This window comes from Quercus robur, chromosome 4 (assembly GCF_932294415.1).
Source record: "Quercus robur chromosome 4, dhQueRobu3.1, whole genome shotgun sequence".
Classification (NCBI taxonomy): domain Eukaryota; kingdom Viridiplantae; phylum Streptophyta; class Magnoliopsida; order Fagales; family Fagaceae; genus Quercus; species Quercus robur.
In genome coordinates, this window is record NC_065537.1 from 5,345,191 (window position 1) to 5,356,028 (window position 10,838).

General features: G+C 37.0%; 1 protein-coding gene across 1 annotated transcript; it reads right to left on the minus strand.

The window, feature by feature from the left end:
• Positions 1-2,650: 2,650 nt before the first annotated feature.
• On the minus strand, positions 2,651-3,283 carry LOC126721234 (probable LRR receptor-like serine/threonine-protein kinase At3g47570). The gene has a single exon (XM_050424285.1). The coding sequence runs from the start codon at positions 3,281-3,283 to the stop codon at positions 2,651-2,653; it is 633 nt and encodes a 210-aa protein (XP_050280242.1).
• Between the last annotated feature and the right edge of the window lie 7,555 nt (positions 3,284-10,838).

The window sequence follows — 10,838 nt, forward strand, 5'->3', positions numbered from 1 at the left end:
TTTAAATTAATTAAATTTTACTAACTTGGAAAGACGGATGATCAGCTCTTCACCGACTACAAGGCCAACTATAGTTGTATCATTTCCACATCTAATTCCAAGACAATACCTTCTATCATCATGAATCCTACAATATATTGTTTATACATATATAATACAACTTAAGTAGTAATGCATTCAAAAATATTTCAAATAATAACACGATCATAAAAAAAAAAAACCACGTGCAACGCGCGGGTCCGCGACTAGTATGTTAGTACAATCTATACCATATGAACGTGTGTTAAGTGAACATATGAACATAGCAAAATGGAAGTGTGTGTTAAATTAATTAAGTTAATTTCACTGGCTGGATTGGCATTACAACTTAGAAACGCTTTATTCAGACATCCAAAAACAAAAAACAAAAAAACAAAAAAACCAAAAAAGATGAGATTGATTCTGAAAGATTGAGGCCAAAAGTTCTTGCTCTGAAGATACAGGACATGGGTCTTGATTTTCAGATTAAGGGACCCAAAAATGATGCGGAAATTAAATTTAAGAATGTTGCTGACGAATTGATGGAATATATTCTATATAGTGCAAAAGGTGTGAAGTGATTGGCGAAAGAGTTAAAGAAAAACAATCTTATGGGATTCCCTCTGATGTTTTACTCACCAGGTTACCTGATTTTAGCCCGAGACCATGTTGATATACTTTCCAAAATTCATTACCAACCCTGGCCTAGCTTTGGGGATTTGTTCTGTTCTTTATTTCTGCCATTCTATTGATCTCATGGCCTCAATCCTATTTTTCCAGTAATTTAGGCCAGGAACTGTAAAAAATATATTTTAAATTGGATCCTTGAAGAATTTATACTAGGCCGTGAAGGATGATTGTTCTTTTAACAATTTGCTCAAGAGCATATAAAATAAATTGAAACTTAGATAAATTGAAACATAAGTTTAAAATGAAATTAAAAAGAACTACTTTTATTTGAAGTTTTGAACACTAGAATAATGCAGCACATAAGCATATAAAGTTCTAAGATACAAAGACCTAAATATACATTACATAGTTTAAAACATTCCCTTCCTGTAAAGGCTTTTTGGAATTGAATTGATGAAAAAGTACAAAGACCTAAATACACATTACATAGTTGAACAAATCACGGTACATGAAGACGACCCTACACCAGAAGAGAAAGCAAATCATCCATTGATCATTTCAACAAGGAATATTAGACAAGCATGAAATTATAACACATCAAGTAGAAATGCTGAATCCCTTGCTTAATCCAAGCATTGTTATCTTTCAGTAGTTTCATGCCCCTGTAGTTCACAAAAAAAAGTTCTTTAACTAACCATTTTATACATGGATAATTGGAACACAAAAATAGGAAGGTCATGCGTTTAAATAAGGTGACTATTCCTGTTTAGCATTTTGACCTTGAATGAGAAATGAAAATCTAATTGCACAATTAGTTAGAATAATCTACTCGAAATTAATAAGTAGACATAAAGGCTTCACATTTTTAAAAAAAAGCATTTTTAAGGATGTGAATGAAATTAAAGTAAATTGACTATGATACACTACTAATGATAGTTATTAATCAAAACTATAAATACCTCTAATTAACTTGGGCGCTACTTGGTCTGCCTCTATGAATTCCCAAACCAACAAAAGTATTTTTTTATCAATACTAGTTCCTTAATGACTTCCTCCATACTCATTCTCTCTTTTGGGGACTCCAATGAACATAAGATTCCAATGTTAAGTATTGAGAGTATGCACTTTTGCATGTTAGTATCAATATGACAAGAGTCCATGGCATAATTAACTTCATCTACTTCAATTTCATTGCCATTTTTTTCATCTTCTTCTATTGCCATCATTGTTGAGGTTGTTGCTCCCATTTCTATAGCACCTCTGGGCAAAAGCATCGGGTCGACAACCTAAGCAAGTCTTTTTGGTAATTTCATCTTAACAAAGTTATGGAGATTGAGACCATCTTTAAACATATCATTGGTGGGCATCCTTCCTGTAAACATTTCCAACACAAGAACTCCATAGCTATATACATCCCCCTCAGTTGATGCCTCACCACCCATGCCATACTCTACAACTCATGGAATGGAAGGATATTAAGCAATTTTCTATCTATAATGAAAATATGGATTAAGGGCTACAAAATGCAAAGTCTAGAAAATGAAACGAATCTATATTGAAAAATAATATGACATGTGCTATTACTTCCATAATGGAAGGAAGGTGTATGAAACTTTACCCGAGGGGCCAAATTACAATTTTTTTGCATGCTCAATTTGATTAAGGAAATATATGCATGCGTAAAAACAAGATATGAAGCTTAGTCAAAGGATAAATGTCCATCACCAAATTAACTTTGGCATTTCTCAAAGTATAAATCTTATTTTTGCTATTAATTATTTTATTTTAAATTTAATGTAAACTTAAATCCATGCTTGTATGTATTCGCAAATATTTGTTTTGAGAGATAGAAATAGTAAGCAAGAGAGTGTGTTAATATGTTTATATTGATTGTATGAATATTAAAAAGCTTATATGCTCCAAAATTCAAGGAGTTAAATCTTATCTTTTGATAAAGTGACAAATTGAAAAGCAAAATGCTTGCATCGTTAAGGATTTGAAACTAAATAGGAGAGGTAATACTTGGAGCAACATAGACAGTATATCCTTTTAACCCGATTATGCTAGTATGCTTCTGGGAAGAATCACTGGTGGCTGTAAGGAGTCTTGCTAAACCAAAGTCACTTACATGAGCAATCATCTCACTATCGAGAAGAATATTGTTTGGCTTTAAATCACAATGAATGATTTGTTGTTGACAATGATTGTGCAAATAATTTAATTCAGAAGCCACATCAATTGCAATAATTATTCTTTGAAGAAAGATCAAATATTTTGATTGACTTTTGCAATCTGTCATTGGATGTAGCCACATATCTAAGCTCCCATTCGTCATGAATTCAAATACTAGAGCTTTAAATTCATCACCATTATAATTGATACTAGAGCAACATGTTAAGAACTTCACAAGATTTCGATGCCGAACATTTCTTAAGACATTGCATTTCGCCACAAAACTCTTGGTAGCTCCTTTAGTTTGAAGGTTTAGGACCTTTACTGCAACTAACATTTTTTCTTGATTAAGAACTCCTTTGTAAACTGATCCAGAACTACTGGATCCAATCAAATTGTTGAGAGAAAATCCATTAGTTGTTAGATGAAGCATTTTGTATGAAATTGTTGGAAGGAGATCCATCTTTGAAACTATAGAAAATGGTTTCATTTTATATTTTTTCCTCCAATAAAAAACAAGAAAGGATGAAACTAGAAGGAGACATGCAACTGCAAAAAAAAGTTGTGATTATTGATCTAGAAGTAAGGGACTTTCTTTATTTTGCAACTTTGGGGCATGCAGGTAGTTGCAACTATGGAATACCCCCACAAAGCTTATTGTTTCCAATAATTGATATTGGATCTACATTTTTGAAAACTCCAACTATTGGTAGTGCACCCTCAATATCATTGAATGAAATGTTCGAATATTTTAAAAATAAAAGTTTCTCTAGACCCTTTGGAATAAATCCTGATAAGTTGTTTTGCAAAACATCCAAACGTTCAAGGTCTTTCAAAAAAGCCATGGATGAAGGTATGATTCCTTCAAAGGAATTCCCTTACAGGTATAGGTTTTCTAAATTCAAGCAATTTTCAATTGTTGCAGAAATTTCATCGGACAAGTTGTTTTCAGAGACATCTAAAGAGTTAATATTTTTCAAACTGCCTAGCTCGTACAGGTAATTTGTCACTAAATGAGTTGTATGATAAATTGAGTAATAGCGACAAAGAGAAAAAGGAAAAAACCTGCAAGGTATGACTCCACTGAGGTAATTTTGTGAAACAATCAATTGTTGCAAACTTCGGCAATTACCAATAGTTATAGGTATGCGTCCTTCTAAATTGTTTTGAGAGAAGTCCAATACAACCAATTGAGTGAGGTTGCCAATGGAGCTTGGGATTTGCCCTGACAATTTGTTCTTCGATAAAAACAATCCTTGCAATTTTTGAAACTTCCCAAAATAAGCAGGTATCACACTTGTGAAAATATTCTCATCCATTTCCAAGATAATTAGGTTAATAAGATTTTGCAATGCTTCAGGAATCGATCCAAATATTTGGTTGCCTCCTAAATACAATACATTAAGTTGTGTTGACAAGTTGCCAATAGAATTGGGCAAAACACCTTCGAATTTGTTTGCACCAATTCCCAGCTCTTCCATTTTTGTACAGTTTCTTAAAGTCATTAAGAAGTCCAAATCCCTTCCTAAGTTATCATTAGTTAGACGTAGAAGTTCAAGATCTAGTAGATATCCCAAATTAGTTGGAACTGATCCTACAAAGCTATTATTGCCTAGATCAAGTTTTTGAAGCTGAGATGCATTGCATAAAGAACTAGGGATTGAACCAAAGTATTTATTATTACCAAGTTCGAATAATTTGAGATTAGGGAGAGTGAGGCCCATGTTTGCTGGAAGAGTTCCAGTAAGTTGGTTTTGTGTAAATGAGAAGACACTAATAGATGATATATTGTAGAGAGAGGAAGGGATCATACCGTTCAAGTTTGTAAGGTTGAATTTATTCAACCATCTAATTGGCTTTATTCCGTGCCAAATTTGCTTGTAATTCAGCATTTAGTAACCCTGTATTTAGGTGGGTTTGTTGTAAGGGTAGTGAGTGAGATAGAGTGAAGATTGCTCAAGAGTGTGCAAGAAAACAGAGACTCGCGACTGGGACTCGCGGGTGACTCGCGGTTGCAAGCCGCCAGAAGCAGCACACGTGCCAAGCATGCTGGAAGATGAACAGTCATGCTAGCTAGAGCACTACAGGACAAAACAGGACAACTGGCCATACGGTTAACTCGCGACTGGATCTCGCGACTTAGTCAAGCCGCGAGGTCAAGCCGCGAGCCACCCCTGTTTTGTAAAACTTGACGTTTCACATTCCTCTCCCACTCCAGTATAAATACCCCTTTTACCCACGATTGAAAGAGAGCTTCCGGACAGAATTTTGAGAGAGAAACCCTAAAGAAAAACAAGATTGTTTCACCCACAATCTATACCTTAGAGTCTCTTCAAATTCCTCTACTCTCTTCCTCTCCATTGTCAAATCCTTGAGAGGCATTATACCAAACCTGGTTCTCACCATCATCATCACTGTGAGACAGTTGTTTGGATTTCTAGGAAGCAGTTAGGAAGGAACCAATCTTCATTGGTTGATGCTACGGTCTAGTAGCGGAATCCGGGAAGCTAGAAAAGAAATAGGTTCGGCGCAACCTCGTTGGAGCAAGAAGCTTGGAGGGCTTAGCTGCACTGGGTAGATTAGGCTTGGAGGGTCTATTGCTGTCCTTGTATCCCAACTGTATTTTCTAGTGGATTGTTTACCGCTTGGAGGGCGGCAGAGAGGTTTTTCGCCGAGGACTTCGGTTTCCTCTTCGATAACACATCGCGTGTTGTCTTTGTGTTTGCATCTTCCTTCCTTTCTATCTTTGCCTTTTTATTATCTGCTGTGGTTTTATTTTGTTATGGCTTAGATAGTCTTTAACCAATTTCGTATTATAGCATGTGTTAAGTTTCCGCACACTAGTTGTTTGACATATTGCTTGTATTGGTTATGTTGTAATTTGGGGGTCTAAATATTCAAAGGTGTTTTGTACACGTTTTTGAACTTTCATTTGGTATCAGAGCGGGTACACTGCTATTGGTTTCATTACCATTGTGTGATCCTTGACTCCCTTTTGAGATGGATAGGTCTCAATCCCTAAATGCACCTCCATATTTTGATGGTAGTAATTATGCTTTTTGGAAGGTTCGCATGAGAGCTTTTCTGTGTTCTATTGATGAATCCGTTTGGGATGCTGTTGAGATTGGTTGGACCAAACCTGAGGCAGCCAGATCCACATGGGATAAGACAGCACTTGCTGCATCTAATGCTAACAGTAAAGCACTCAATGCTATTTTCTGTGGTGTGTCTCCAGATGAATTTCACAGGATTTCTCATATTACTGTTGCCAAAGAAGCATGGGAGATTTTGGAAACCACCTATGAAGGCACAAAGAAAGTGAAAGACACCAAGTTGCAAATGCTGACCACTCGGTTTGAGGAGCTCAAAATGAGTGAGGATGAGTCTTTTGACTCTTTCTATGGGAAGCTAAATGAGGTGGTGGTCAGTAAGTTCAACTTGGGGGAGAAAACGGAGGACTCAAAGATTGTAAGGAAGATCCTTCGATCATTGCCGGAAAGTTTTCGTGCTAAAGTGACAGCAATTGAAGAGAGCAAGGATCTTGATGACATCAAAGTACAGGAGCTGGTTGGTTCTCTGCAGACTTATGAGATGTCGCTGCCCAATCAACGGAAGAGTAAATCCCTTGCTCTAAAGACCATTAATGAGAAGGTGGAAGATCAAGACTTATCGGGAGAAGATGTGGTTGACAAAGATGTAGCTTACCTTGTCAAAAATTTCAGAAAATTCTTGAAATTCAAAAATAATGGCAAATTTGATGATAAAAGAAAATTCCAAAGTTCTGGAAGGGAGAAAAGGGAATTCAAAAGAAAAGATGGAAAAGAATCCCAACCCACACAAGGTGTCACTTGTTTTGAATGTAACGGACATGGACACTTTAAGAAGGAATGTCCGAATTATTTGAAATCGAAAGGTAAAGTGTATGCCACGACCTTGAGTGACTCGGATTCGTCTGACTCAGAATCTGAAGAGAGCTGTGATGGAGAGGGGAACTATTCGGCTTTTATGACTATTGCTCATGTTGAGTCTTTGGATGAGTTGAATCTGCTTGTACGAGACCTTGGAGAACATAGTGATGATGAATCACTAGGAATTGTTGAAGAATCAGATGCTGAAGAAGATGAAAGCACAGCAAATCTTCAAGAGAATTATAACTCACTCTTGGAGAAGTCGGGTGAGTACACAAGGGTGGCCAAGGCTGCTGTGAGAAAAATAAAGAAGGCTGAGGAGGACTACAAAAGTCTCCTAATTCGATATAGGGAGGCCAAATGTGAGATAGAAACACTAAATGGTGAGTTGTCCGAAGCTTACACAAAAGTGAGATTTCTTGAGAATGAGGTTGTGCAAGCGAATGCTAAAATACAGAGGGTCACCACCAAGAAGCTAGATGATGTTATATCATCTCAAAAGAGCTTTTCAGACAAATCCGGATTGGGATATACCGGAGGAAGTAGTTCATCTGGAAATGTCACTAAAGAAGTGACGTTTGTAAAGGCCAAAGATCCAGTTGTAGCTGACCTTACTGGTGAGAAGCTCGAGGTGGAGGAGAAGAAGAATGTGGTGAACCAACGGATGCTGAATCCCCGTAATCAGTCGGTGGGCAGGTCTGAATCTCGTGCCAAGTCACGTCCACGACCACAAAGAGGTCCTAGAGGAACTTATGTGTGCCATTATTGCGGACTTCAAGGGCATACTCGACCAAATTGCCAAAAGTTGAGAGCAAAGAACAGTGCAACTCCTCAAAGGTCAAGAGGACCCAGAAATGATAGGAGAATTTGGGCAGGTGATCAATCTAGAGATCAAAATGGAGATCCCGGAATGATGAACGTGATGAAGATGATTGGTGCATTCACCAACTGCTTGGAAAGCTTCTCACGAAGGTTTGAAAGCCCTAACTCCCGTACCCAATCCTATAAGGAAATCACCCCAAACGCAAGTGACGTGTGGGTGAAAAAGGGTACTCATGCATAAGCATTACAACATGTCCATGCATTAATACTTCCTATGCTTTGTGACTATGTTTGTTTGTTTTGCTTGCTATTTTTGCTGTTGGTTGTTTGTTTGTCTACTTGTGCATATTTTTAATTTTGTCTTATCAATCTTGTTGTTTCTTGTGTCAAAAATCCAAAAATCACATAAAAATTAGAAAATCAAAAAAAAAAAACTTGATTGACTTTGTTGAGTTTTTGTCTCAAAACTTGTTTTGCCTTGTACCTTTGTGCTAATGGCTTTGTGCATTTTCGAGTATTGCTTGTTTTCATGCACTCATATCTCTGTGGGAAAAATCTTGAAATCTTTGTGATTGTTGTAAATAGATCTTCAAACTTGTCATGAATGATTAGTGAATGGTTTTGTTGATCTTGAGACATGCATAGACTTGTGTCTATATATCTTCCCACTCTTTATTTTTGTTTTGCTATAAAGAGCTCACCAAATGTAAATCTCCAAATGAAAAGAGATATTGAGCTGCAAAAGCCTGTCGCACATTCTAGTATTTGACTAGGAAAAATGGTAAGCGACCTTTTATTAAAGTGAATGTTTATTCAAAAAGGCCAAAGGCCTGTTCTTTAAAGTGAATTGTCATATATCACTCTCACAATGAGAGATGATTGCCTCAAAAAGATCAAAAAGATAAAATGTTATGATTAAAAGTGGAGTAAAATGTAAAGCTCCAAGTCATGTTATCAAGTTTTGTGGGAGGTCATATATACATATTTCTATAATTGAGATAGGTCACATGATCTAGTGCTAATTGTGTATGCCTTGGTTGAATCGATCATTGAAGCTTCACATTAGACGAAGGACTATCTCATTGTTGATATCCACACACAACACACAAGTTTATGTTCAATAAATGCCATATTCATTTGTGTGATTGTACTTGATGAAATGTGTTTTCACATGCTCAATCTTGTTAATTCAAGCACAAAAAGATTTTTGAGTGTTTTAGGTGTTTTTGGAAAGTATTTTGTTTGAAAAATCTGAAAATTTCAAAAATCCAGTTTTGCCCAGTTTTGGCGGCTCAGTCGCGGGTATGTCAAGTCGCGTGCCTTAGTCGCATCTTCGCTGGTCATTTTTGGCGACTTGTTCGCGAGTGGAAGGTCCAGTCACGAGGTTCACTCAGAGATTTTCGCGGCTCAGCTCGCGACTCACTCGCGAGTAGACTTTCCAGTCGCGAAAAACACTTAGAAAAATTTTCAAATTTTTGTTCTTGAGTGCTTTGGCGGCTTGAGCTGGCGACTGTGTGGCGACTTAATCAAGTCGCGAAAATCGCGTGTTTGGCAGAAACAGGGGCAGTTTTTAAACCTCTTTTCAGTTTTCCCTCGAACTTTTGTAACTGTTCATCTTCTCTCTAAACTATCTTCCTTTCAAACACTTCGTGAATCCATTTTCAAACCTCATTGGTGCTTCATTTCTTATCCAATTCATCAAGAAAAGGTATGGGTTTTGCTTTCTCAATCTTATTTTCCTTTTTCCTGCATATTTTTGTTACCGTTTGGACTGATATTGTGATCGAAATACTTCTCTCTTTGTGTAATGGGTATGGCGTGTCTTGTTTGATATTGTTCTCACCTGTTTTCATGCTGAGCGGTCACAATGTGTTTTTCTTTGTTCTGATATTTGCCTATTATTGAGTTTGAAAATCTTTTCTTAAATGGGTTTGGTGTCTATTTGACTTACTCATCTCACTTGCTTAAGTTTTGATGTTGGTGTTCGGTATTGGTTACTGAGTTTTTATGATAACATAATGTATGTCTCTCAACCATGTGCTCTAGTGTGGATGATTATTCCTCCTGCAGATGGAAAAATGTTGACTCGTCAACGTCCCATTTCCTTGTTCACTCTTCAAGCTAGCAGAAGTCACTCCTCTAAATCACCAAGGAGTGCTCACATCTCTCCGGTTACTCCATCTGCCCCTGACTTAGAGACACCTGCACATACCACATCTACATCACGTGCTGTTCCTGAAGCTTCACCGGCTAGTATTCCACAAGCACAGACTGCTCCTCATACTGATAGAGTCGGCAGTGTACTTGAGCATATTCAGAAACGCGTTGATGAGCTTGTGGCACTTCTCTACTCCACAAACAACCATGTCCAAATGCGTCTCGAGACTATGGAGAATCAGCTAGATGATATTCAACGAAAGTTGGACGAGAGCCTTTAGCTATTCGTGACAAAAAGGGGGAGAGCATTCAGTAAGGGGGAGAAAAGTTCAAAGGGAAGTGTGCATAGTGATAGGGGGAGTACACACATACTTTTGTCATACTTTTGTTTTTAGTCTTATCCTCTAAACTTATGGTTTTAGGTTTATGTTTGTTGGGTACTATTTAATGTTTTTATGGGTTTGATACACTGTGTTTTGGTGTATAGCTGTTTCTAACTCTTAACCTATACTCTTGGTTTAAACTTTAATATATTTTGATGATGTTATTCAGGATGTTTTTGTGTTTGTACCCATGTGCTTTTGTAAGTTTTTAGGGTTAATGTTTTATGCATAGTTTGTAGGCTTTATGGTATGTACCTTGCTTAATGCAGCCTTTATGCTATGTTGAAATCAGTACTTTAATCTAAATGTTCTGCATTTTGGTTTATGTACTGTCACTCTTGTGCCCTTGTAGGATTGTTCCTAGATGCATATACCTTGTGTGTTATGCATTGGTTGAGTGTTGAGCATACAAGTGTCTTGCCTTGTGCTTGTTAACTTGTATGTCCTTGTGTTCATTCCAAGTGTGAATGAGCACTGTGATCACTACCTTGTGGTGTTCACTTGGTTGATCAAGCCATGGTTTGTTTCTTAACTCCATCTTTGCTTGATCACATATTGCCTGTTTCATATGCATTTATAATTTTCTGCTTACAATGATCATGGTGTATTGTTGTGTTTCAGGAGTATTATGTTCATATGATTCAAGTGCTTCACAGCTTCTAGAGTTAGGTGTGAGTGAGTTTTGTTCAACTGTTCCCAACTCACATGTTAAGTCTAGAGTCTATTTTAGGGTTTTGTCACGGAATAG

Excerpts from the sequence above, each read along its gene's own strand:
- LOC126721234 (XM_050424285.1), bottom strand. The coding sequence starts at position 3,283 with ATGGATCTCCTTCCAACAATTTCATACAAAATGCTTCATCTAACAACT.